This window comes from Corticium candelabrum, chromosome 11 (assembly GCF_963422355.1).
Source record: "Corticium candelabrum chromosome 11, ooCorCand1.1, whole genome shotgun sequence".
Classification (NCBI taxonomy): Eukaryota; Metazoa; Porifera; class Homoscleromorpha; order Homosclerophorida; family Plakinidae; genus Corticium; species Corticium candelabrum.
In genome coordinates, this window is record NC_085095.1 from 1,725,768 (window position 1) to 1,753,267 (window position 27,500).

The 27,500-nt window shown below is 41.7% G+C and overlaps 4 protein-coding genes across 4 annotated transcripts in view; 3 read left to right on the plus strand and 1 right to left on the minus strand.

The window, feature by feature from the left end:
* Positions 1-7,045, minus strand: part of LOC134186520 (coiled-coil domain-containing protein 174-like) — a 7,936-nt gene extending 891 nt beyond the window's left edge. The window contains exons 1-10 of the mRNA XM_062654507.1: positions 6,983-7,045; positions 6,834-6,926; positions 6,252-6,370; positions 6,131-6,192; positions 4,947-5,005; positions 4,779-4,891; positions 3,216-3,311; positions 2,387-2,532; positions 2,229-2,323; positions 1,110-1,449 (exon numbers count right to left, since the gene is read on the minus strand). Of these exons, the coding sequence (XP_062510491.1) occupies positions 1,110-1,449; positions 2,229-2,323; positions 2,387-2,532; positions 3,216-3,311; positions 4,779-4,891; positions 4,947-5,005; positions 6,131-6,192; positions 6,252-6,370; positions 6,834-6,926; positions 6,983-7,033 (1,174 nt within the window). The 5' untranslated portion in view covers positions 7,034-7,045. The remainder of the gene's footprint in view (positions 1-1,109; positions 1,450-2,228; positions 2,324-2,386; positions 2,533-3,215; positions 3,312-4,778; positions 4,892-4,946; positions 5,006-6,130; positions 6,193-6,251; positions 6,371-6,833; positions 6,927-6,982) is intronic.
* Positions 7,046-7,068: 23 nt separating this feature from the next.
* LOC134187313 (uncharacterized protein YggC-like) lies at positions 7,069-11,651 on the plus strand. The gene is made up of 2 exons (XM_062655423.1): positions 7,069-7,584; positions 11,096-11,651. Exons 1-2 carry the CDS (start codon positions 7,069-7,071, stop codon positions 11,537-11,539), a joined length of 960 nt encoding a protein of 319 aa, XP_062511407.1. The 3' UTR covers positions 11,540-11,651.
* Positions 11,652-13,042: 1,391 nt separating this feature from the next.
* Positions 13,043-26,686, plus strand: LOC134186555 (uncharacterized). The gene is made up of 14 exons (XM_062654544.1): positions 13,043-13,102; positions 13,162-13,311; positions 15,342-15,622; positions 15,685-16,024; positions 16,085-16,353; positions 17,063-17,227; positions 20,621-20,661; positions 21,108-21,205; positions 21,264-21,537; positions 22,128-22,988; positions 23,057-23,143; positions 23,636-23,695; positions 23,750-24,273; positions 26,330-26,686. Exons 2-14 carry the CDS (start codon positions 13,162-13,164, stop codon positions 26,453-26,455), a joined length of 3,276 nt encoding a protein of 1,091 aa, XP_062510528.1. The 5' UTR covers positions 13,043-13,102; the 3' UTR covers positions 26,456-26,686.
* A 581-nt stretch (positions 26,687-27,267) lies between these two features.
* LOC134186436 (probable C-mannosyltransferase DPY19L3) overlaps positions 27,268-27,500 on the plus strand; it is an 11,521-nt gene continuing 11,288 nt past the window's right edge. Inside the window, exon 1 of the mRNA XM_062654412.1 lies at positions 27,268-27,500. This exon is cut by the window's right edge and continues 40 nt beyond it. Coding sequence (XP_062510396.1) covers positions 27,274-27,500 — 227 coding nt within the window. The 5' untranslated portion in view covers positions 27,268-27,273.

The window sequence follows — 27,500 nt, forward strand, 5'->3', positions numbered from 1 at the left end:
TCAGTTCATCGAAATTCATTTTGCTAAAACCACCCAAAGCCCTAGACTCGTACCCAGTCCTCCTCCTCACGTGCTCCACGTGTTTTGGCACGTGCTTTTTGTTCACTTGCTAGGAACAAAAGCTAGCAAGTGGAACAAAAAGAACATGCCAAAACATGTAAAGCGCGCGAGGAGGACTGGGTATGAGTCTACCAAAGCCCCACCAGGACCTCAGCCGCTGATCGTAACTTTGCTATAGACTAAGAATTGCATCAAGTACCCTACTGTTTCTGACGTTTTCGAGACTAAGTCTTTTTGAGGCTCCAAAAATAATTTTGAAGTTTTTAATCATAGTTTTGGCGGTCTTGATGTGCAATTTTGTAATTTTGTAATTTAATTATTTAATTATTCTATCAAGCTGATACTATTCTCTAGCAGTTCTCGTTCATCTCTACACCTATGTCATGATTTTCTGGCTCGCCTTCGACGTCAGTATATTATGTGGGAAGTGGTACACTCGACATCTCTTATCCAGACAGCTTGGGACCGGCCACTGCCCATGCCTTAGGATAAACACATTTCACGAGCAATAGATCAGCTTGAATGGTGACCGTGTTGAAAGCTCTTCCTCATGTGGAAATTAGATCACACAAGAGCGAATATGTACGTACTGTACGTGTACATCCATGTTGCCTTTTTCATTTAGACATGCAATACAGTACAATTGTACCTAATGCGCGATTACATGTACAGTGTACACTTGCAACAGCTGATGGCACACGTTCTCGTGGGTGCCCGGGTATACACACGTGCCCGTATCTCGGACGTCCGGATAACAGAGGTTCAAGTGTGCTGGCGTTTCAGTTGAGAACAGGAGTCACTCATTTCTTGCTGAGTTGCCATCTTGAGCTGCAGTCTAGTCACCATTCTTGACAATGTTTCATGTGCATGTGCAAATGCAAAATCCCAGACATACGGCAATTTTTGAGGCCGGAAAACATTTTATTTTCTTATAATATTTTGAGGACAAAATTTCTAAAAGGATATTACTTGAAATATATTGGAAGTAGTAGGGTAGTTCTAGCTGCTCAAACAAACTGGAAACGACACCAACAGAAATACATGCATACCTTTAGCTTGAGCATCGTCTACTTCTTTTCGGATGCTGCTAATCATGGCAAACACATCTTGTTCCAGTTTTGCTGCATCTCTCTCGGCACTCGCCTGTCCAACTTTATCTTCGTCGACTGCACTGGCTGCAGTATGTGCGTCTGCTGTAGACTGTTCGATGTCAAGCACAGACGGCTGTTCTGTCATTTTGGAATCTTCGGGTTTTGCCTGATCTGTAACATCATCCACGTTGTCAGTCGCCTTTTTCATCTTCTTCAGTTTCACTTTCTCTAGTCTCGCTTCTAAAGCAGCTTTACGCTTTGCGATTACCTTGTCTCGTCTTTCTCTCTGTCCGACGGTCTATACCAACAAGAGCACATTTATAGTCATACACCCTTGTTTACAAACACAACACATGCTTACAAAATACCATAAACACAGAACCAAACAAAGCCACTTAACCGAACACAAACAATACAGGTAAAAACCAGGACAGAAACAAGAGAGAGACCGATGAACAAAACAGACTGAAGGCTGGTTTACAGGACGCTGAGGCAGGCTCATATTGTAAGAGAGAAACTTATCGAAACTGTACGTACAGCTATGGCAGATCAAGCCACGGGAGGACAAAGATGTGAGGCACAAGGAAACGCTTAGTAAAAGGTATCGGAAGAAACAGGCCTCCCAGTAGCAGACTGACAAAGCATGTGGAAGCGTCTTCGCAACAAGTTGTGAAGGAGGAAAAGAAAACTTTATCACAGACTCGTATTCATGGTATACGATGGTGATGAGCATGGGCGTAGTGGCTCATCGCTGACACTCATCAAATGGCCTTGTGTGCGTGTGTGTGTGTGTGTGTGTGTGTTGTGTGTGTATGTGTGTGTGTGTGTGTGTGTGTGTGTGTGTGTGTGTGTGTGTGTGTGTGTGTGTGTGTATGTGTGTGTGTGTGTGCAGCATCAACGTCAGCATTTTGACACCTACTCGGTGTCTTCGCCAGCATTCTCGCTAGCATCCACGCGAGCATCGTCAGCATCATATTGTAACCAGCTTTGAATGCCGTATGCACAAAGAGATCAATAAGCAAGCAGACATGCACACAACATACATGCAATCAGACACACTGAATATATGGTATTCACCTGGTCTCTCATTTGATTGAGCATTTTCAGTTGCTCTTGTCGTTGTCCTTCGTCTTTGCTAAACTGGAAATATCCAACGCCATGTGAACGTACCTCTACATCGAAACATCAGACTATGCAGCACAAACGCGTAGGCAAGAAGACGAGATGCTACCGACCGTCAAACCGCACATTCTCGTAGTGAGTCGGGCCTTGCCGCTGCATCATTTCTTCTTCCTCCTTTTCCCACTTCTGGCGAAGCATTTCTCTCTTCATGTCGTCTGATAAGAGAGTTCGCTCGGATAACGGAGGCAACGATGAATCTCTGGACAATAATAAATGTCAATGAGGATATCGGTAACAAGGACAATACAAGAACGGCATCGAAAGATGGACAGATGACCAATAAACAGACAAGTCAACTAATGATTCAAACAAGCACCGACTGACACACAGACAAACAGACAAACAGACACAGACACACATACAAACAGACACACATACAAACAGACACACACATACAAACAGACACACACATACAAACAGACACACAGACAAACAGACACACAGACACACAAACACACAAACAAACAGACACAGACAAACTGACACACAAACAAACAAACACAGACAAACCGACACAGACAAAACAACACAAACAAACAGAGATACAGACACACAAACAAGATACAAACAAATTGACTTAAGATACAAACAAATTGACTTAAGATACAAACACATTGACTTAAGATACAAACACATTGACTTAAGATACAAACACATTGACTTAATTAAGATACAAACAATATATCAAACAAACAGGCAGGTGATAACTCACAAACACGACAAACATAATCTAGCAAGCAAAACACTAGCTGCTACAAACTATACACAGGAACACACACCAACAAAATCAGAAATTGCAAAACAACACTGGCCAACAGTAGCAGGTGTGTTGTGCACTAGAAAGTACAGGTACTTCGACTTGATGAAAAGACGTTTGCTTACTGATGAGATCGGACTGACTTGTCCATTTCCTGCATGTGCGGCAGATCCTTTCGCAAGCATTGACGAGACCTTCCGAGTGAGTCCGTATATTCCACCCTATGATGACCACAATTGTGTAATAAAATGTATGTCTATTTCATTACAACATATCCTGTTTGCCAATGTGTCCGTCTGTCCATCTGTCTGTTGTCTGTCTTCATTTATTGAAACACAAACTCTATCTGTCTGAATCATTCAATGTCTGTTTGTCCGTTCCATATGTCTCTGTCTGTCTGTCACTCTGTCTGTCTGTCTTTCACTACTGAACACAAAAAGCAAATTTTACAAGAACACTACAGGTAAAACTGCTAAGCTAAATGTCCATCTACTGAGACATACAGATCGAATACTGTACTACTAAAATTCTAATGAATGATGTTCTGAATGTCTCTTTCATTGTCGTCCAATTCTTCATTTCCCTCTGCAATTCTTCTAAGTTTTCTCAATATTACATTGGAATTGAACTTCTGAAGGCATATTGATAGTCTCTTTCTCCATTGTCCTCTAAACTGTGCTTCAATTGATCCACTTTCTACATCTCTCAATCTCTTGGCCAGCTGGTTCAAATAATTGTCTGCCTTTTCTCCCCAACAACCAAAATGTTCAAAAATCAATGGAATGAAGGTAGCCTTGCATGACCCTGGATGCTGTTGATTTGAATATTCATTTATTTTTCTCCTTTCTTTTTGCAGCTGCAAATCTGTCCTCTCTCGATGCTCTTACCTGTGTCGCTACTAAATGGGTGTGCCAGAGAGAAATCGAGTCCGACATTGTCTGTCTGTCTGTCTGTCCATATGCCTATTTTTCTGTCTGTTCGTATGACTGTCTGTCCATATGTCTGTCTGTGTGTGTGTGTGTGTGTGTGTGTGTGTGTGTGTCTGTCTGTCTGTCTGTCTGTCTGTCTGTCCATATGTCTATTTTTCTGTCTGTCCATATGTCTATTTTTCTGTCTGTTCGTATGACTGTCTGTCCATATGTCTGTCTCTGTGTGTGTGTGTGTCTGTCTGTCTGTCCGTCTATACGTCTGTCAATCTTCATTAATTGAAACACAAACTCTACGGTACATTCTAACACTAAATGCAAACAAGCTACTGAGTTCAGCTTTAGTATAATTAATGCAAGCTACTTTGATAGTATCTATCGTATATGTTCTCATCTACTTCTCCAGGGAAGACACGAGTCAGCTTGCAGAGGATGAATGTCTGTCTGTCTGTCCATATACCTCTGTCTGTCTGTCTGTCTGTCTGTCTGTCCGTATGTCTGTCTTTCCATAAGCCTATCTGTCTGTCTATCTGAATATCCATATGTCCCTATGTCTGTCTGTCCCTATGTCTGTCTGTCCGTATGTCTGTCTGTCCATATGGCTGTTTGTCTGTCTGTGTCTACTGGTGTAAATAAGTTCTGTCTACACATCTGGAATTCTTTCTGTCTACCTGGCTCACTGTCTCAATTCAAGAATCACTGGCTTAGTCCAAACATCATTGACTGATTACAATTGACTTCAGGTCTCATATAATGACCAACCATTCATCATCTGGTGTCTCCGGCTCAGGAATAGGTTTGTTGTTCACTTCATCATTATCATCATCACTATCTTCAAATCTACTGCCTTGAGATCTCTTTCGATCAGATTCAACCTCAACAACCACAACAGTGAGTAAACCCTATTGCAACACACACGTCATCCAGTACCTTGTTCATCTGTTTCTGCTCAAAGTCAACCAAATATCCATCTTCTCTATTTGTAAAGTCTGAAACAATGCAGCAAATGTAAACATACTGAACGAGTATGTATACAGAGTAATCTGTAAATCATTACCCTACTGCTTACAACATTTTGAGTAATAACATTCTCTTCAAGAATTTTACCCTTAAAACATTATAGGATGAAAATTACTTCTTGGTGTCACAAATTGCTGTATGCATGGGCTTTGCCTTTGCACGTGCACACAAAACATTATCAAAATGGCCACTAGATGGACGTCTGCAGCTCAAGGTGGCAACTCAGCAATGTAGTGAGCGACTTCCCTTTTCAATTACGGCTTCTGTTTCCAAACCAATGCCAGTACAGTAGAACCTCGCTAATCTGAACAGCCCTGTGCCAAGCCCTGTTTGGATTAGTGAAGTTGTTTGGATTACCAAAAATGCCAAAACTCGTAGCCTTGGAGATCCAGACCTTGCCTCGGACACCCAGACCACTAGCTGCAACAACTACATGTATGTGTACTTCTAAATAATGTGACAGTCAGGATTTAAAATGGTCAGACACGCATATTTGTTGAAAACTAGATAACTGCAACCCGGATCAGGCTGCCCAATAGGATTTGGGTATGCAAGGCAGGGCAGCGCCAAACGTAATTCGGACTAGTGAGGTTCGACTGTACCACTTCCTGTGCAATACACTGCTCTGGAAAAAGTCAACTGGCAGAAAGCTTGTTGCTGTAGTGAATTGAGGTAAGAGTCATTAAACTGTTAGAAATTGAATCAGCTTGATAGAATATTTCAACAATAACTAAATCACGTAACCATGAGATTTTATGTTCCATATACGATAACTCTACTTCGACGACTATGTACGGACTTTGCGGTCATGCAAAACGACAGTCACTATGTACGGTTTTAAATAGATTTTACACGTCTAGAAAGAACATAGAGTGTTTAGTTGTTCAGTAGGCTCATAGCTGTAGAAGCGACGGTGTAAACACAGCTTCAACTACTAGTATCATCCATCAAGACCTCAAAAAATTATTTTGGAGCCTCAAAAGACTTAAGTCTCGAAAAACAATAGAAGCAGTAGAGTATGAATGCGAACGAATTACCATGCAATTGTTTCCTAGCAACCGTCTGATTCAAAGTTGTGTGACAAATAAACAAACCTTTTGTACATTTGCCCTGTAACATCTGCTCATACAATGCAGCTTTTTCCTCAAGTTTTGCCCTTCACAAATACAGTATATGTGTGTGTGTTACAAAGGTAGTTGTTAGTAATGGTGTAACTTTGATTTTCGAAGAGCTGCTTCTTCTTCGGCCACCTCTTCAGCCGTTCGCTTGTCTGGTACATCCTTTGCAACTCTCTTGTCTATGCCACGATTGCGTTTCTCGAACACAGATGGTTTCTAGAAAGATACAAAAATCAGTGTTAAAATAAGAAAGTAAAGAATAACATTTGCATTACAGCAAACAAGGGAAGTGGTCAGATAAACAAACAAGACAGAATAACACACATACACACACACACACACACACACGCACACACACACACAAACAAACACACACACACAAACAAACACACACACACACACACACACACACACAAACAAACACACACACACACACACACACACACACAAAACACACACACACACACACACACACACACACACACACACAAAACACACACACACACACACACACACACACACACACACACACACACAAAACACACACACACACACACACACACACACACACACACACACACACACACACACACACACACACACACACACACACACACACACAACCACACAAACAAAAAAACGACAACCACAATTCCCTCATTAGAGACAACCCTAATACCTTTGTCTTAACAGGTTGCTCGCTTTTTGGCAATAACTTTTGCCTTTTGAATTCTTCTTGCTTCCTGAATAACTCCGCTTTTAACTCAACAATCTAAAACGACACCTCTACAAAGTACCAGACAACAAAAAAGTCGAATAATCGATTACTGAAGCCGCGTTCACGTCAATCGGCTGTTTCTTCGTCGCCACATAAGCCATGAACGCACTACGCCTGCGCGATTCAGAGGTCCCTGATGTCACATGGTGCAACGCGTGATTTAGACCGGCTGTTGAGAGGCGCATTGTTGCGTGATGAAGAGACGGAAGAAACCGAGCGCGACATCAAGAGAGCGTCAGAGGCACTAACAAACGTTTGGCTTCTTCTGAAGGATAAAAACTTGGATTGCAAGGATTGTGTGTGTGAATGGAAACGCGTCGTACAGAGCGCTCTTTCTGACGACTTTTCCCTCCTTGTAAAGGCGGACTGTATCGATAAGCGTATTGCTGTCGACCTGGTTGCGTCGTGGCTTATCTATTTCCCTCTGTGTCGATGGATTATTGAAGTTTGTCGGCAGAGAATGACTGAGGGATGTCGCACTCTGGTTGGAGTTGGGGGTTCAGCTGCTGCTGGGAAGACGACGTTGTGTTGTGTTTTGAGAGCGTTTTTGAACTGTATGTTTGTGGATTGTCTTGAGTGCGAGGTAGTGGGTATGGATGCGTTCCATTTGAGGAATGAAAGTTTGGTGAGGATGGGACTGAGACACTTGAAGGTGAATGTCTAGTTGAAGGTTGTAGCAGCATGCGAGGATTTTTGTGTTGGAGAATGGGGTGACAGCAGTTTGGTTGTTTGTTACTCTACTGTACAGGCTTGTTCCTGCTCTATCGGTCGGTCGGTAGATGGATAGGATAGACAAACAGCCAGTTGGTCAGTTGGTCAGTTGGCTGGCCTGATGATCGTTCAGTTAGTTGGCTAGGTGACATGTCGGTCAGTTGAAATATTGGTCTGTCAGCTGACTGGTTGGTTGAATGATTACCTGTTGGTCGGTCGGTCTATTTCTTTGTTCATTTGTCTGTTTGTTGGTCTGAACTCAGACGATTTACTTGCTCAACAGTGTGATAGTTTTATTGGGTTTTAACTGCAGCGTTTATTCAAGGGTGGCATTTATTTAAAGGCTTTCTGTCCTTGCTTTACCATTTACAGGGTTCGAAAAATCCAGTCGCCAAGTTGCCATATGGCGACCACTTCTAGAGGGCTGGCAACTAAACGAACGGTGTGGTTGCCAATTTGACAACTAGAAATATTTGGTAGTTTCTAAAAAATTGCATTACAATTAATACCCCATTCACACGAGCACAGTTCCAAACTGGGCCGAGCCGAGCCGAGCCAGCTCTTGTCCACACGATGTGTAGAGAAAAGCGAGCCAGCCGCTATAGTAGGCGTGTTCCTTGGTGCGCATGCTAGCTATGTTGTTTGTAGAGACACAGCACACCCGTTCGTGAGTAGTCTCGGCCTCCCAGACCCGTGTAGGAGGCTGATTTTAAATCGGTGCTCCACGGGTCTAGGAGGCTGAAACTAGTTTGTGAGTATCCCGCTTCCTTCATTTGTTCCGCTAATTTGACGTAAACTTTCCTGTTTCTAGCACAGCCTTCAATTTGAACCTGGATGCTGTCCTTACCCCACAATGCTATGAGGTACAAGGTTTCGTGTTCTGACCACACCATTTTCGTATGTATTGAGCATGCGTGGCCGTCAGCCTGGCTTGGGCCACATTCACACGACGATTTGAAGCCGTGCTGACCCAGGCCAACCCGTGCTGGCACGGCAAGTTGTGGTGGGCCAGGCCAGCACGGCTCGGCCCGCATTCACACGTTGATTTCATTCAGCGCTGACCCGGTTAGGAGAGCTCGTGTGAATGGGGTATAAGATATGTTGCCGCCTTCTACGTCTACCTTTTAGTGGCACCCTGCGAGCTATGCTGTCTACTTAGCACCTTTGTACATATCATGTAACAACTGAACATATCATCTAGCAATCGATTGTGAGTCGTTGCTATTCTCTGGTACCATCATTTTATGGACTCTACTGCCTGTATCGATCTGATTGGTTTCTGCCATCAGCTCCAGACAAACCTAACTAAAGACCTACAGGCTCGTCTAATTTTTCAAGCAATTGCGGCCACACCTATTCTTCATATGCTACACCAACAAATCCTAGTCAACAAATCTATCATTGACGAGACGCCATTGCGCACCAGCTTCTCCCGAATGAAACACGAAATCTGCAGCCAATCGTAGTTGAAGGTGACGGCAACTGCCTATTTAGATCCTTTTCTATGCTGTTCAAAGGAAACGAAGAATCTGACCATCTTGAATTGAGACAAATATAAACTATTATGTAGATCTTTGCAAACGGAGAGCATAGGAAGTGGCAAACAAACAGCTTTTTTCGCAGCAAGCTGTCTTAGTGTCTTTCTATCAAAAGAACTACCAGGTACGTCCAGGAGCTCATATGTCTCCTAGTGCTACTAAGAAAGTTTGTTCAGACAAAGTTTTTGCATGACCAGTTCTGTAATCTAGTTGTTGAATGATGCCACGCTCTACTGAAGCTTTACGATATAACAGAGTTTATCAGGTGCGTTCCAGAGATTAGCACAGCTAGCCATAGGAAACCACGTGGGGCGTGGGGTTCCCTTGAAAGTTACGGGATGTACTGTTCTCAGCAAATCAATAGTGGCACTGAGTCATATAGGCCGTGTTTCCACTAGCTGCACCTTAAACTAGTTTAGCTTAAATGGGTTTAAGAACTAAACCAGTTCAAGAAAGCACTGTTTCCACTAGGAACTTGCACATCCGGGATGTGTAAAACAAACCGTCTAGGAACGTCTTATTTTGAAGTATTGGGCTGCTTTGTCGCCGAGTCAGAGCAACTGTTGGTTTTCACTGATTCAGCATCTGCTAGTAGGAATTTGCATGACGATGACCCAAGACACCGTCTTGTCTCTCTTCGTAGCTACTGATTCCTCTCCTCTTGTTAACGACCCTTACATCTTTAAGGCAATTCTATCCCAGCAGAAATAGTAAATATCATCAAAACGACATTGTCAGAAGCCATCTAAACAAGCGCGCTACTGTGACGTGACAGTTAAACCTAAACCACTTTGCTAAACCTACTTCGAAGTAGGTTCAAGAAATAGGTTTAGGTTTAACATATAACTGGTTTAGTGCAGGTGGAAACAGGTCAATTCTTAAACCAGTTTAGCTTAAACCACTTGTTAAACCAGTTTAGGCACTAGTGGAAACGGGCCCATAGAGAATTAAGAAAACCTCAAAGAATGCTCATGTCTTATTGGATGGATTGCCAGGATGTGGATGTGATGACAAACCACATAATCACGTTAATTAATATTACAAAACCACGCAACCACAGTCTTGTTTGGCTGTAGCTATACAATTAGTTGGAAGTTTCTATGAAATATGAATACTCATAAAAGAACCCCAAGTACAATACTGTAGATTGGTGTGTTTACTAGCCAATGTTCATCGAACATTACTGCAAATTCCTAGTTAGGTATTAACTTAATGTCAAACATGATAGTCTGGGAAAGGGTCTCAACAGTGATATTAATGACTTGTTTACTTCTGGAATCTCTGACATAGAAACTAGTGAAAGTTTGGCGACCAACCATTCCTCTCGGTGGCCAAACTGTCGACCAGATTCAAACACATTTTTTGAACCGTGATTTACGTGTACACACTGAAGGTTTTGCACCTTTTCAACACTTACCATACTTGTACACATTTCACACTTTGAGACATCATGTGGTGAAACAATATCCGGGTAGTCTAAAGAAACGTTTTTGTCACGTATGCTTCCAAATATGTGTTACGATATTTTTTCAAACTTGATCTATTGGAATTCATTGAAATGCGGCGTTAATTCAAGGGTGGCATTTATATTTGTCTGTACTCTTAGCTGTGGTGTTTATTCGAGAGTGGTGTTTAATTGAAGAAATACAGTATGGTATGTATCACCGAAACAAACAGTAAAAATAAAAATATATGGCACTGTGTTTAATCGAAGAAATACGGTACATTTTATATGATTTCAGTCTGTTGGCAATACCACATTATTATTGTTGTTATTGCTATGTCACACAGAGAAATACCCAAATACATAGGCTCTTACCTATTTCCTAGAAGCAAACTTGTTGTGTTGATTCCAAATACTTTTATGTGTGTTTTATGTTTGTATGCTCAAAATTCATCGTGTGTTGCACCTAGGGGAGGCCAAACACATTTGATGTTGAGTCACTTGCGAAAGCTGCAATCCAATTAAAGTCTCTACACAATTCACCAGTCACTCTTCCTGTTTATGATCGGAATTTGCACAATCCAAGATCCAATGGAGTCACCATAGACAATCATTGTCCGGTTGTGCTGATCGAAGGTCTATTTGTTCTTTGTAATGAGGCAGGTTTTGAAGCTGTTTGGAGCCAACTAGACTGCAAGATATTTTTACAAATATCTCATGAGCTGTGTGAACGGCGTTCAGTTGAAAGAAAAGCAACGGGGAATAGAATTATTAAAGAAGAAGCTCTGGTGCATTTTCACACTGTGGATGAACCAAACTTTTATCTCATCGAGGAGTCAAGCAAAGGTACAGATGTTGTGCTTGAAATTGGAGAGTGCTATGAAATAACAAGTGCCAAAGTCACTTTCATGTGATGGTAAAGTGGTTGTTATAACTGATGGTGTAATTTTTATTAACGTTTATTGTATTATACTGATTGCATATGTGGCTCTGAAGTGTTAGTATTTGTTTGCTACTCGCACAAGAGGACACAAGAGACAGAGTCTGAGACTATTTCATAGTTGGTGAGACTGAGTGAGTACTCACCCTGTGACCAGGCATCGTGCATTGGGCAAACAGTTCAAATCACTCCTGGGTAGTTCTGTAAACCTTAGGGTTAGAAATTGTTACTGACGTAAAAATTTTGGTACCTCCTGAAAATTCCGTTTTGGTAGCAACCCATTTTCGGTGAATCTCCTCAGATGCTCGAGACTCCTGGCTGGCTGCACAGTACAGTACACTAGAACTGGATTTACGAAGTTGTGCAACACAATAGTAGGTGTGAACTACCTATACCTAGCTAGTATGCATATACTAATCCATATGCATATGAATGGCATCCAGGTTGGGGAGCCAACCTTGATCCCATTATTGGAGCTCCTTGTTTTCTTCCACTTGTAGCTTGTTTTCACTATGACCTATCTAGATATAGTGACCATAGGCTGCTGATGGGGGGCATGCCCCCCAGTGGTCCCTGCCCCCAGTGGTCCCTGTGGTTCCTACACCTATGTAATCACAGGTACATCTCTGATCTTCTAAGTAGCAGCATAGCCAGCCTTGCAAGACTGGGGCGCTCGACTGTGCATGCACTATGAATAACACAAGAGACAGTACCATGTTGTTTGTATACTAGTGCTGCCATTACTGTTACCTCAAAGGTGATTTAGAGTAAAGCTCAGCAATATTTGGGGTAACACGTGCCCCCAGGTCACGGGTAGCTACACCACTGCTTCTAAGAAAGCTATTTGACATTCCTATCATATTGACTATCATATTTGTTTCCTGGAGATTGTTGAATTTAAGTAAGTCTATCATGTTTTAGTTTCAGTTACGGGATCTGGCATGCCACTCACTGTGGACAGCACTTATCTTTAGATAATAATTGCAATAATTTACCGTATTCGTGGACATTGCTGTTGGCCTCTAGAAGTTTGACAACTTTCACAAAATTTATGTAGAGATTTCATATTTTAATTTAGGTGCTTCATATTCATAGGCCATACTGGCATTACCGAAAATATTACAATCCTTACCGAAATGTCTTGGTTTACAGTATACACTGCTATGTATACTGCTGTTGCTGCTGCTAGTGCTGCTGCTACTTGCATTGTTTGTTCAGTTGTATTGCAAGAATACCTAGTATCATTTTACTTCGTTGTTTTGTTAAAGAAAGTAGATCAAGTTGGACAGTAAAAAGCTACTGCTAATGATATGAGATAAGACTCCGTATAATTCATGGGCAGCATACAGTATGTGCAAGTCTATTAGTGGTTTGATTGACACGGAAATTGCATGTGCATTGTCTGTGCGCACAAACTAGATTACACGCGCGCTTGTCAAAATAATTAGAGTCGACTTCCGCCCTCGCTATAGCCTTCTACAGCAGCAGGTGTCAGTCTATCTTTGCGAGACTCTGCACTCTCATCTCTACGTTTGACGTAAGAGTCGTCGATCAAGGACGCCGATTGTACTCTAGTCTCTACGTTTATTGTTCCAGATGACGACACTTTGCGGCATAGTTCCGCGTTTCTGCGTCGTTCTGGTTCTTGTTGTCAACCTCGTCTTCGCATCGCATTTCAGAGGTGCGACTATAAGCTGGCAACCTGTGAACACGTCGACGGTTATCGATGGAAACGTCACACTACCGGTATGCTTAGTAGCTTTCGTGTGTACACATGCATGCGGATCCGGCTGGATGACCGCAAAGCCTCGGTAGTGCGTGAGTAGTAACAGACTTTAATTGCTGACGCATGTGGAGCCTAGGAATACTTTGAAGATTCAGATGCTAAACTTTTAGCTAGGCGCGTGTCTGTATATCATTGTTCTAAGGCGCGTTTACGTTTGCATGAACAAGTAGCCAGATAGATCAGGAGTCTCTAAATACATGTTATAGTACACATGCAAATACAGTACCTGGTTTTTGAGTTGTTTGTGTTAGAATTGGTATTATTAGCCACGTTTTCATATTATTTACTGTGACAAGAAAACAAGAGGTAAGAGCTGTTTAGCTTGAACGCAGTGTCAGACCACAGTTGATCAGCCAGTGGAGGGTAAGACAATTGTGCAAAACTACAGTCAGCTATTGGTTGTCCACCTTTATTAAGGTCGATTGTCACAAGGGGGTGCCTTATACGGAGTCTAGGAATTAAGTTATGGTTGTCAGGTGACATAATTAATGCTATTGGAATACACTGCACTAAATTGCTGCTATACTCAGCTTGTTCTGTCAGATAGATTTAGTGTACAGTGCTCCTTAGTGATGAGGCACCCAGATGGAACCCACATCATACATCACTAGAATGTTTTCAGAAAAATGTCACTTAGCTGGAGCAAACTCAATGAAAATATTAGTTTAGACTTGTTTAGTCTGAAGTCTGTCTGCTTTTGTGATGCATATGTGGAGAGATTAAAATCACAGAGTTTTTCTGGCTTGTTGAATGTAGCGTGGATTAATCGATCAATTAGTTTAGATGCAGCTAGTGCTGGCTTGTTCTGAATAGATTTTTTCAAGTGCTTCATATATAAAATTAGATGGTCTGGTGATCAGTACATGAGGCATGTAATTACCAAGGAGTTGCAGGTCTAGGCATGATACATGTACCAGTTTTGTTTATCTATATAAACCATTTGGTGTACAAGGGTAGAGTACTGTTACTCTCAATGAGCTTTGGGCAAACAGCCACCTATCACTATTGGTGCTACTCCAAACTGGACTACTTTGATGATGTAGTTTCTTGATTAATTAGCTATAAACTTAGCAAATAATATTGGAAGTTGAAGATGTGAACTGAGTTGGATTGCTCTAAAGTAGAAGTGATTAATTAAGAACGACCTGGGTATGTACCAGTTGACTATGCATGTCAATATGTTTATAACAGTTAGCCACATCAGTTTTAAATTTGATGTCTATATTTTGAGAACACGATTCTCGGAAGGTTAGAACAAGAACCGATTATGAGTCATGCTAAGTTTATGATATATGTATAATCATGCACAATCCAATTTGATACTGTTCGTTATTAATGCTAGTGTGTGTGTGTGTGTGTGCGTGCGTTTGCGCGCGCGCGCGTGCTGTGGCTCAATGGGTTAGAGAGTGCATTTGGAGAATGCAAACATCCGGCACCTTGCAGGGTTGCAAGTTCAAGTCACAGTGATGGCGAGCTATGGCTTAATTTTCCTGGGGAAGAAACTTACACACAATTGCCTCTCTTGACTCAGGAGTATAAATGAGTGCCTGGTCTTTAGCTGGGGTGACAAAGGCCTCTGACTGCGATAAAGTCCATCAGCCACTGGGGTCTGGGTGGGATTTCGGGTGCTCACACCACAGTTGGCATCGCAGTCGGTGCTCCTGCGAGCATCTGACCAGGCTCTAGGAAATTGCTTAGCATGGCCCATAGCTCCTGGGTAGTGCACAGGGACCCAGCCATCTGGCTTGGGGTATTACCGATTAATGGCAGCTCCTTAGCCATTTGCCATTTTTGTGTTGGTGTGTGTGTGTTGGTGTGACAACATCGCTAGCATATGATAACTGTGTACCATGACTCAGTATACATCTGACCATGACTGTACTTGTTGACAGTTGTTCGTATACATGGCTATGTACTAGAAAGTCTTGTTGTGAACTTGAATGTATAGTGTTGTACTTCAGTTGCCTAGCAATGTTTTGCAAATTTTTAGGTTAGAATCAAATTTAAAATATCGTGGAGGCTTGGCACTCAAGAAGGAAAATGTAATGAAACGGTTATTGCCAAGAAAACAATGATTGGTGGCGATGTTGCCTGGAAATGTCTAACAGAGAACTGTGCTGTACCTGGATCGACATCACTCACTCCACATGCAGTTGGCACTATGGGCTACATTTGTACGGCATTCAGTAAGGCAAACAACTGGGCTAAAGGAGAAAACTCGTTCATCATTAATCTTCCTGTGAGCAAAAACAACACATTCTTCAGAATTGGGTAGGTTTTATAGTGCTAAAGTTAATTTGCGTTTACTCACTGAATCATTTTGCTATTTCTAGTATCAATCCTGAACATCGTTTGTCGTGTTGCTGGCAAAATACCAATAACATGGATCCCTATATTATCAGGCTTCACACAGAGATGGACTTTACTCCTAGGCCAGATAATGGGAAATTGAATCGTAGCCCTGTAACCGACATGATTCCTATCATTCCGGCACGATCCGGTTGTGAACATCGTCTCTACATACCTCACTGGGATCCTGACTTGGATGATGTTCGATGTCGATGGGCTCATGCAGCAGGTAGCAGTCTCCTAGACAGTTCTAATACTGAAAATGAGTGTGGAACTGTGTGTTGGTATCAACTCTATGTAAACTATGGTGCGATTCTGATCAACGTATGTTTCACTATAGAGTGCTGCACTGCTCACACACAGTGACTTGCATTGATGTTTCAGGAAACATGCGAGATCATCTGGAGACCTACTGAAGTAGGACTTTATGCTGTTGCTGTTCAAATTGAAGATTTTGCTCCTGGTTTTCCTGACAAACCACTTAGTGAAACGCCACTACAGTTTCTTATTAACGTCACCCACAGCAACCTGACGTGTGATCAGATTCCGATATTTGAGAACACGCCTTTGCAACCCAACTGCTTTGCTGTTCCTAAGGGGGAAACATTTGTTTTTGATATTTATGCAACTCATGTAGCTTATCCACAGAAAACGTGAGAATGTAGATAAACATGTAGTGTGTGTGTCAGTGTCTCTAGTCACTGCTGGTATATTGATGTCTAGTTATTTAGCCTTTTTGGTTTTGTTTGCTTGTTTGCTCACTGTTCTGTTTGTCTGTTTGTTTGTCTGTCTGTCTGCATGTCTGCCTCTGTCTGTCTGTCTGTCTGTCTGCTTGTCTGTCTATCTGTCTGTCTGTGTCTGTTTCTGTCTCTTTGTCTTCTGTTTGTCTATCTATCTGTCTGTCTGTGTCTGTTTCTGTCTCTCTGTCTTTCTGTTTAGCTGTCTGCATGTCTGTCTGTCTGCCTGTTTTTATGTATGTATGTATGTATTTATGTATGTATGTATGTATGTCTATCTGTTTGTATGTCTGTATGCTTATCTGTTTGTCTGTTGCCTGTTTTGTGTCAGTCTGTCTGCCTGTCTGTCTGTCAATATATATATATATATATATATATATATATATATATATATATATATATATATATATATATATATATCTTATACAAAACGTTGTTACAGTCTACGCTAAAGATCAATAAGTTCTAAGACAACTAGGACCCAAGAGTGTTTGTCTGTTTGTTTGTCTCTCGGTCAGTCAGTCAGTTTGTATGTCTGTATGCATGCATACTACATGTATTTATGTTGTCTGTCTGTATTGCTGTGTTTTTAGCATGTTGTATCATACATGTATTGAACTGTTAGAGCTAAAGTTCTGATTACTACTCGTCCAAGAGGAATGAATGTGTCAGAATTTGTGGATGTTTCTGGAAAGCCGGGATTAAAGACAGCAAAACTGACATGGACACCAGCTGAAAACCAGTATGACCTTGAACATTTCTTTTGCTTTGTTGCTACAGATGAAGACGGGTGAGTGAATATACAAACGTAGTTGTTTACATGTGTACGTATACATTGTGTACATGTGTGGAACGTATGACATCTATGTACTTAGGCAAGAATGTCTGTTTATTGAGTTGATAAAATCATTGTGTAGGAGTGTAGTATGTTGTAGTTTACACTTGCTATAGGATGTAAATGTAATACAGTAGGACACCACTTATCCTACACTTAGTTATCCAACAGCACAGATTATTTGACGGTGCATGGCTTGTCTGAACTGCGAGGCTGTGTGCACGCTAGGATATACGATTCCTGTGCGTACATTACTGTATCCGTGATCCACATGTCGGCAAATTAAATGTGAAGCTCTAGAAACGGTTCTTCAGTACCTGGAAGAACAACCTGAAGTTTCAGTAAGCACAAAGGTCCTTCTGAATGGGCTGCTGATGAAAACTACAACAAGAGAGCGAAAGCATTGATCCAGACTAAGATTAGTGGTTACTGTAAGTCTTGACAGTTCCCATTAGTGTTCTCTCTAGTCAAAGAAGTTGTACTGTATTAGTTGTTACAGGTACAATTAGATGTTGAGCTTCTTTAAGTATTTTGCAGTCGTTTTTCAAAATGCGTTATCCGACGTTTTCAGTTATCCAACGTCCTTTTGGTCCCATGCCCGTTGGATAAGTGGTGTGCTACTGTACTTGTGTCTGGTTGTAGTATATAATGCTAACTTATAGTATATTGTGTTGCCTGTGTATCTAGTTACTGCTGGCGCATTGATGTCTAGTTATTTATTCTTTTTGTTTTTGTTTGCTTGTTTGCTTGCTGTGCTGTTGGTCTGATTGTCTGTCTTTCTGTCTTTTTGTTTGTCAGTCTGCATGTCTGTCTGTCTGTCTGTCTGTCTGTCTGTCTGTCTGTCTGTGTGTGTGTCTGTCTGTCTGTCTGTCTGTCTGTCTGTGTGTGTGTGTGTGTCTGTCTGTCTGTCTGTCTGTCTGTCTGTCTGTCTCTCTGTCTCTCTGTCTGTCTGTCTGTCTGTCTCATTTATTGAAATGCAAACTCTACGTTTCATTTCTAACACTAAATACAAGCAATCTACTGAGTTCAGCTTTAGTTTAATGCAAACTACTTTGATAGTCTCTATTGTGTATGTTCTCATCTTCTTCTCCAAGTAAGACACGAGTCAGCTTGTGGAGGATGACTTTAGTGTTGCATTGTTGTAATATTATTGAGATTTTTTTCTCCAAAAACCTCTAAAGTCAGCTTCATTTGTATAACCTTCAATGTCTCTTGATCTTCTGGCAAGTTTGTTTAGATAGTTGGTAGCTTCTGATCCCCATGTTCCAAAATGTTCAGATACCAGAGGAGTGAAATTGAAGCTTGATGTATGTCTGTCTATCTGTCAGTCTGTCTGTCTGTCTGTCAGTCTGTCTGTCTGTCTGTCTGCCTGTCTGTCTGTCTGTCTGTCTGTCTGTCTTTTATTTTCAGCATCAATATTATTACCATATTGTACAATAAATGTCAGTTAAAGGCACCTCAGATGAATAGTGAGTTCTTGTCTGTCTGTCTGTTTGTCTGTTTTGTCTGTAGATGATTTTCTCTGTGATGTAGATATTCAGCACTATGTTTATTAGGATAATAGCTATGACTTCAGACATTTCAGTAGTTTTTGTTAATGCTTAGGATGCTTTCATTTTTGCCATTGTTACATTTACTGTTTGGGAGATAATAAAACAATTGGTCTTTCTGCCTGCCTGCCTGCCTGCCTGCCTGCCTGCCTGCCTGCCTGCCTGCCTGCCTGCCTGCCTGCCTGCCTGCCTGTTTGCCTGCCTGCCTGCCTGTTTGTCTGCCTGCCTGCCTGTTTGTCTGCCTGTTTGTCTGCCTGCCTGTTTGTCTGCCTGCCTGTTTGTCTGCCTGCCTGTTTGTCTGCCTGCCTGTTTGTCTGCCAGCCTGTTTGTCTGCCTGCCTGTTTGTCTGCCTGCCTGCCTGCCTGCCTGCCTGCCTGCCTGCCTGCCTGCCTGCCTGCCTGCCTGCCTGCCTGCCTGCCTTTATTGAAATAGTTGAACTTGTAACTTGTTTATGAAACACTTTCTTTTGATTATTGAAAAATCATGTATTCTAGTGTGTAGAGATGCTGTATCCTAATAAAATAATCTGCCTGTCTGTCTGTCTGCCTGTCCTTTCTTTTGAACATCAATACTGCCATACAGTCAGTAAAAGGCACCACAGCTAAATAGTGAGTTCTCGAGTCGTGGGTAGAGTTGCACAAGTCGCATTAACAGAAACAAGGTTGTAGTGAATATGCATCTCTAATACAGTCAATGTTCTTCACTTGACAGCCAATCTTCTTTGACAAAATTTTAGCATTACATGATTGCAGAGCAACTGATAAGCATCACCTCCAATAGTTCTTGAACTGGCCTTCGTTTTCTTACCAGATTTGTCTGTCTGTCTGTCTGTCTGTCTGTCTGTCTGTCTGTCTGTCAATACATATATTTTCATTACAATGAAACTTTCATCAAACTCTCAAAGCAAACCTAAAGTCCACTACATAATAGTTACTACATAATACATTAGCCCCATATGGGTGATAAAACTTAAAAGAAGCTACTTAACTACAAGTTGTGCAAAGTCAGTGTTTCTACTAAGGGTCTTAGGTCCAGAATCGAAGTGTGTCTGTCTGTCTGTCTGTCTGTCTGTCTGTCTGTCTGTTTGTCACAATGATGCAATGCCAAAGTTATCCTTAGAAAACTTTCAAAACTGTCACTTAATCATGGTGATTTAGATAGATTATTTGATTTGACATTCAAGGCCAAGTCCATTAGTTAATCTATGACTTTGTTGTTTGCAAGGACTGGTTTGCTTTCAAAAAATCCTAGCATATGTACAGGTACAATCTGTATGAGAGTAACTTGTCTGTCTGTCTGTCAGTCTGTCGTCTAAATTATGGTTTTTTGATCAATGTAGTGCTTCTAGCTCGCAATGAAACATTCAACTGTAAAACCTGTACACACTAACTATAGTCTATAGCAACTCAGTGTTCTGGGTATTAAAATGTATACAAAAAGAGTACACTGTATGAAGACTAGTAAGTGTGGTCTAAGTATGTTACAAGTTCTTAGTGACTGACTTTGTTAACATTCCTCTTGTTTAAAAATAACTTATAATAATTACACAGGTCACATATGTATGTACCTATATAAGCATGCATTATAATATATCAACATAACAAACACTAATACCAAAAATATCAGTCATTACCAATAGAGATATGTTGACTGCACAGTTTTACTTGATCCTGTGTTGATACTTGTCCAAGCATGAAATTGCACAAGGTTTTTCTCTATCATACGTTTGCATAAGATGATTACTCTAGATGACTGTTTGGTATATATGAAGATGTTTATATTTGCGTATTGTTTTCAGAGCAGGAAGCGATCAGCAATGTATTGGCATTCTTGCTGGGTGTGAGTGTGTATACTCCTTGTTACAATAATACCGTATAAGATGAAATAATGGCAGGGATTTTAATTTGACGGATTGGCGGATTTTTAGCAAGCGCCAGTATAGAATCCTCCATTAATTTATCACACAGGGACATGTAATGTCATTACCCTTGTGGATCAGGCATCATGGCGAGGTGGTGGTACACCAATGAGGCAACAAGATGTAAAACCCCTGCTTGTCGTTTGTTGTGCCTACCCTGTCTAGCAGGGAGTTTGGACATGAGAATGAGGCCGTGAAGCTGTGATGAAGAGATGGAATAGTGCAAGTTAAATTCCGTAATCGCAAACTCTATGACACAGCCAATTAACTAATGGGTAGAGAGCAAACTGACAAAATAAATTCCCGTCGATGTTTCATCTTATACGGTATATGTAGACATCTCACTCTTATTATCTCCATGATTTAGATGAAATACCGAAGATCACAGTCGATCCTTCGACACTCAAGCCAATGGTGTCATTCAATGTGACAACAATGAAGGGTGTCATATCATTCACCCAACCAGTATGATAGAATGCATTGTCTCTTCATTATCGACTTATAATAACGTTTCTGTGCTTAGATTCATCACCCGACCTCACCTCGGTACATTCGTGTTTATGAAAGCGAAACCAATCGTTTGGTGGAGGAGATCGACACCTCAAATTACACCGGAATAGAAATTTCTGCTGACCATCTGACTGCCGTGGTATCTCTACTCGGCACTTACAAGCCGGCAACTACCTACTACATTTTGGTAGAGCAGGGTGCATTTGTTGGGACGGAAGGGTGTGCTGGTGGAGGACCAAATGCGGACGGTATTGCTTCTAACTCTGTTTGGACATTCAAGCCTAAAGGTACTACATTGTGTCTTGTATTTTTTATCTTGTAGTTCGAACTTGCTTGAGTAGTAAAATAGAATGGTTGGATGTACATTAAACAGTTAAGGCAGTACATACTGTTGTTGGCTTGTACGTGTAGCTATATATGATAATTCATCATGTTTAGTTGATTTTAATACTCATAACAGTGAGTCTTCTTTCTTACTTGGGGCAAGCGTTATAATGTAATAAAGAAATGGCATCATACGTCTTGACTTGTGGAACTATGCCACATCTGTAACTGCCGGTTGATAACTGACTGACATGCATTTGTTGTTGGCAAGGCTTGCTTGTTGGAATTGCAAGAATGGTGGCTCAGTTTCAGCTAACACACATTTGCTGGTGTGTGTGTGTGTGTGTGTGTGTGTGTGTGTGTGTGTGTGTGTGTGTGTGTGCGTGCGTTCATTCAAATGATTCGTTTAGACTTCATTGATTTACTTTTGGCATGTTCTTCTTACACACCAGCTATCACAAAGTATTAACTACATACAAAATATTAATTAACAAATATTGGTTTCATCGAATTATTACTTTAATGCATGTGACATTGTGTATGTACAATGCAGCAGCTGCTGACTGTACGGCCGATGACAATTCCGCTTGCCATCAGCATGCAGAGTGCATAGAGCCAAACTGCGTCTGCAAAGTTGGATATACAGGTGATGGCAAGGTAGAGTGCAAAGACATCAACGAGTGTGATCTCAATAAGAATCAGTGCCATTCTTTGGCAACATGTACAAACACCAACGGTTCATTTGAATGCAGTTGTGTGATCGGATACACCGGAAATGGAGTCGAATGTATTGATATTGATGAGTGTGGAATTGGTGCACACAACTGTGAGTGGCTTGCAACTTGTGCCAACACGCTCGGCTCGTACACATGTCATTGCCCATCTGGTTATTCTCTTTCTGGAGACAACATATGCCAGGATATAGACGAGTGTGCCAACGAGACTGACGAATGTACGTCGGGTTTCAACTGTGTGAACACTCCAGGCTCTTACCAGTGTGAGCCAGTCGAGCGACCAACTCTCAGTCCAAGTGATGCGGCCCGATGCATTTCACAGTCATCTGTTGCTGAACGAGTTCGACAATCTCTTTTAGTTTTCACTGGGACAGTGAAGAAGCACCATTTGCTTAATTCCAGTCCACCACGTTATGGTGTCAGTGTTTTCGTTTACTGGGTGTACAAAGGCATCTTGCCTTCTGATGTTGGTTTACCTACCACGGTTTTTGTCAGTGGGTTTGGTGCACCGGGTGACTGTAAGATTGATGTTGAGATTGGTGACACGTTGGTGTTCTTTACTGTTATTGGTACGTCTCGTATGCTGAGTGTCACATGTTTTGACATTGGGAATGTCACTCTGGAGTCTGTTGCTCCGGTCACGTACAGAGTTCTGATGGACATTGCTGTGGCAGTGAATAGTATGTTTGCTTGACTGTTTGTAGTTGGTTGTTTGTGTATTATGTCGTTGGGTTTGTTGTTGTTGTAGACATGAAGGAGTTCTGTGGTGCCTCGCAATATGGCTGCTGCTCTGATGGAGTTACAGTTGCACAAGGCATGCAAGAAGGATGTCCAGGTCATTTGCTTATGTTCTTGGTTATCATATTTTGTAGTTAGAAATCACTGTCTATGCACTGCATGTGCGCGTGCGCGTGCGCGCGCACACACACACACACACACACACACACACACACACACAACCTTCAACCTTCAACTGACCAAAAACTGACCGAACTCAGCAATGGCCAACCAACCAAAATCAAAATTGAAATTTAAAAATAGAAAAATGAAATTGAAAATTAAAAAAGTAAAATTGGAAATTATCTGGCTAAATTTTATTTTTTTTGCAAAAATGAAATTGAAAATTAAAATGCCCAGAAGGGTCATTGACCCAATTGCCCATTTCCATGAATAGTTACACACACACACACACACACACACACACACACACACACACACACACACACACACACACACACACACACACACACACACACACACACACACACACACACACACACACACACACACACACACACACACACTTTTATTCTTTATTGTCTGTTAGACTATAGCTTTGAACTGACTGATCAGCTTTCTGATGTTCGAACACTTCAACGCTCAAGTTGTAAGTCTGCCTTGCACAGATTCTGTGTTCTTCATACATAATGTGTCTTTCTAGATCCCGTGGACATATTGAGTGGCCTGGGAGCTTACAACTTGCTCGATGATCTGCCACTTGCTAACCATCACCGTTGTGATGTCCTTAACAAGGTGTCCTTCCAGAGAGCCAACCATCATACAAATTTGACGAAACCTATTGAAGACGTTCTTGATTGCTTCACTTCCTTTCCTAAAGAATACTCGATATTGGTCCAGTCAATGCAGCCCAATGGTGTTACATCATACCTTTTGACTTTGGATCAGTTTCCAGATATCCGCCCGCTTGCCATACGATTCCAAGAATCATCGGTTGTATTTGAGTATCGAGATATCATCTCTCGAACCAAGAAACGTGTGGAATTCGATGTAGATCTCACGGATGGATATTTCCATCGATATTCGTTCGGGGTGACTAACAGTTCTGTTGCGATGTATGTCAACTGCAGTCTGGTTGGAGAACAGGAGATTAGTGGGCTGGATCGGGTTGAGTTTAAAGGTGATTTTGTGGTCGGCAGGAAGCACATGGGAACAGATACATTCACTGTAAGTGTTTAGCTCTAATTGTGTCACATAAAGAAATTAATTAGTTTACCATTCCTTAACTACTAAACTTGAATCTGCATTAGTACGTCATTGTCTCGAGCTGACTTGCACGGTTTCTCAGTTTGCTCTTTTGTTGGGCAGTGAGAGTCAGTCAGCATATTGCTGTGGGATAACAATCTAGCCTGTCTGTGTCAATTTTGTGTGCTGCTTTCTGTGTCTTACTGTGCTGTGTTGGTGTCTGTACGAAAGGTATGCTTGCAAACCAAACCAAATGTATATCGTGCTCAGGGGCGGTGGAGCTGGGGGGTGAGGGGGCTCGGGCATCCTAACTTTGAGTACAACCTCTATTTTATAAGCAAACAGTACCCTCATAGTTTATGTACTCCGATGTTTTTTCATGCCCTTCCCAACTTGCTAGTGTGTGTGTGTGTGTGTGTGTGTGTGTGTGTGTGTGTGTGTGTGTGCACGTGTGTGTGTGCACGTGTGTATGCTTGTGTGCGTGTGTATGCGTGTGTGTGCATGTGTGTGTGTGTGTGTGTGTGTGTGTGTGTGTGTGTGTGTGTGTGTGTGTGTGTGTGTGTGTGTGTGTGTGTGTGTGTGTGTGTGGTCCGGTGCTATATAGTTGCAAAACGTGGACATTATATCGCAGGCATGTCAATAGTTAAGACCATTTTCATATGATGTGTTTACGCAAGATTGCTGCTATCAGATGGCAAGATTTGGTTCAGATACAGGAGTTCTTAGAATCTGAAACATGAATGGTATAGAGACATTCCTTCTATCAATACAATTTTGTTGGTCAGGGCACTTGACTTGTACAAATAATGACAGAATACCGAATGCTGTGTTCTGCGGACAACTAAAGGAGGGAGTTCATTCACAGGGGATCAAACGAAAACATTCAAAGACAGTCTGAAGTCGAACTTGAAATCTTGCCATATACCGGTAGATCCTCTACAGTGGGACAAATAGCTAATGACAGGTCTTTATGGAGATCAACATGCAATCAACCAATTTGAAGACGATCACTGTAAGGCTAAGATCGATACTGAAGAGGCAATTCCAAAAGGCAGTTAACTACCATTGCAGCACCCAATATATCTGTGGCATCTGTGGTCGTGTATGTGGGTCACATATTGGGCTATTTGGTGCAGACAAAAGCTACAAACAAGATTTGACAAAATCGACAACTCAGTCCATCATCACATTTGTTGTGCCTTTGCGTCTCTTGCTTCCATCCAGGGGCGGCGGAAGCTTCTTTGGATTGGGGGGTAAAAAATTTTAACAGACTGACACCATTTTGATTTTAACTGAATATGTTTGGTTTGTTATTGATTAATCTGTGACAGAAGTAGCCGGAGCAGCATGCACACAAATGGTCACAACAATGTGTATCAAGTGAGTCAACTGCAACACCATCCAATATTAGTTCTACTTGCAAGCAACAAAACTTCCAAAGGATTTTCTTCGATCATCATTCGCTGAAGGAAGTCCCATTACGTAGCGTCCGGTATTGGAGGGGCGATGCTCCCAATCCCGATATCGGAGGAGCCCCTCAGGCGCGTACCGTGGCATGGGCTAAATGGGCTATAGCCCCCCCAGTTTTTGTGGGCGTTTCCCATTTTGTCAGGTGAAAACTAGCGTTACGTAGCTTTTTGTAAACGTGCGCGTCTGTTTTGATGATTTTTCAGTAAATAGGTGCTTGTTTAGTCTGCTCCATACTGTATATATGTATACGAGTAAACGTAATACTTTGTGGTCTGCATTGTTGCTACTAATACAATTTTTGTCAAAGGGGCGTGTCAGTGTTCGGGTATTTCAGCCCCCCCAATTCCAATGGCCACGGTACGCCCCTGAGCCCCTCCTGCTCCCAGTTCCGCCGTCCTTGCCATCATTGTTCTTGTGTCCAGCTGAGCATCCAATGTTGTCTGTCTGTCCATATTTCTGTCTGTCTGTTTATATGCTACTTGGGATGGTAGTCTTCACCTTGAGGTCTGTTGTCTGCATGGTACAAGCATCTGTTTACCTCGAGTGTCTAAAATTTTAAACATTTCAGGGAATCATCGAGAAGTTGATGTTTTCTCCTGATCCAGCTCACGCTGAACAGCAGTGTCTGCTCTATGACTTCTACGAATGTCGTCCATCACACTCTCTGAATTCATCATTTTTCTTGAATTGTTAGACATGATATGATAGCAGAAACATGTCAATACAGTAAGATACAAATTCAATGTATCTTCGATTCACATTATAATTTAGTGAATGCCTCAGACCATGTAGTAGAGATGTGCATTCTTTGCTTTATGACATACAGGGAATCAGTTGTAGATGAAATTGAGCATACTTTAGTTAACAAGCCTTGTCTGATCAAATCTCTACAGATGGTATACTCTAGGAAGCAAATGATGGGCGATGTAGCGCACGTTATTAGGTAGGCATACACAAAGTGTACTGCCATGAATAAAAATATATTAATTATTTAATGGGTTATACCCTTAGAACGAAAGTTGTTGCCATTGAGCGTCTGGTGAAAGTACATTTTTCTGAAATCGGTCTGGCCATGGCTGGAATGGTTGGACTAGACGCTATGCCCATGTGAACATGTCATTCTAACATGAACACACTAAAATAAGTTGGTAATTATAACTTTAAACCTCTGGCCCTCTTAGCAAGCATGGCCTGTACAGAACACGTGACTTCTTAATAATATATATATATATATATATATATATATATATCAGTAATTAAATCAGCGTGAAGCTATATTGGGTGCAATAAATTAATTTTGCAACTATCTATATCGCTACCTGGCACAGAACCGAGGAGGTCAGCGCAGAGCAGTAGACTTGTACACACACACACACACACACACACACACACACACACACACACACACACACACACACACACCACACACACACACACACACACACACACACACACCTTGATGTCCCACACCACAAGCTGCGATTATAATCCGGGTATTTGCACAAATTCATCATGTCTGAACCTCGTCGAAGGAAACACAAACAGAAAAGCGGTGACGTCAAAAACGGAGTTCGCTCGAACAGCAACGAGAGCGACGCCGTCGAACCGAAAAAGAAAAAGATCGCGCAACACGCTGCAATGGAGACAATCAAAGACATTCTGACGTGGAAAACAGTCAACGTGGTCATGGGCCTTCTTGTTTGCCTATACCTCGGGCCAAAGTGGGCATTGCAGATGAG

Bases quoted from the DNA above. Each gene is read 5' to 3' on its own strand.
- LOC134187313 (XM_062655423.1), top strand. From the start codon at position 7,069: ATGTCACATGGTGCAACGCGTGATTTAGACCGGCTGTTGAGAGGCGCA. The intron at 7,585-11,095 runs GTGAATGTCTAG...TGTTGCACCTAG, and splicing joins TGGGACTGAGACACTTGAAG to GGGAGGCCAAACACATTTGA.
- LOC134186555 (XM_062654544.1), top strand. From the start codon at position 13,162: ATGACGACACTTTGCGGCATAGTTCCGCGTTTCTGCGTCGTTCTGGTT. The intron at 20,662-21,107 runs GTGAGTGTGTAT...TCCATGATTTAG, and splicing joins TATTGGCATTCTTGCTGGGT to ATGAAATACCGAAGATCACA. The intron at 21,538-22,127 runs GTACTACATTGT...TGTACAATGCAG, and splicing joins TTGGACATTCAAGCCTAAAG to CAGCTGCTGACTGTACGGCC.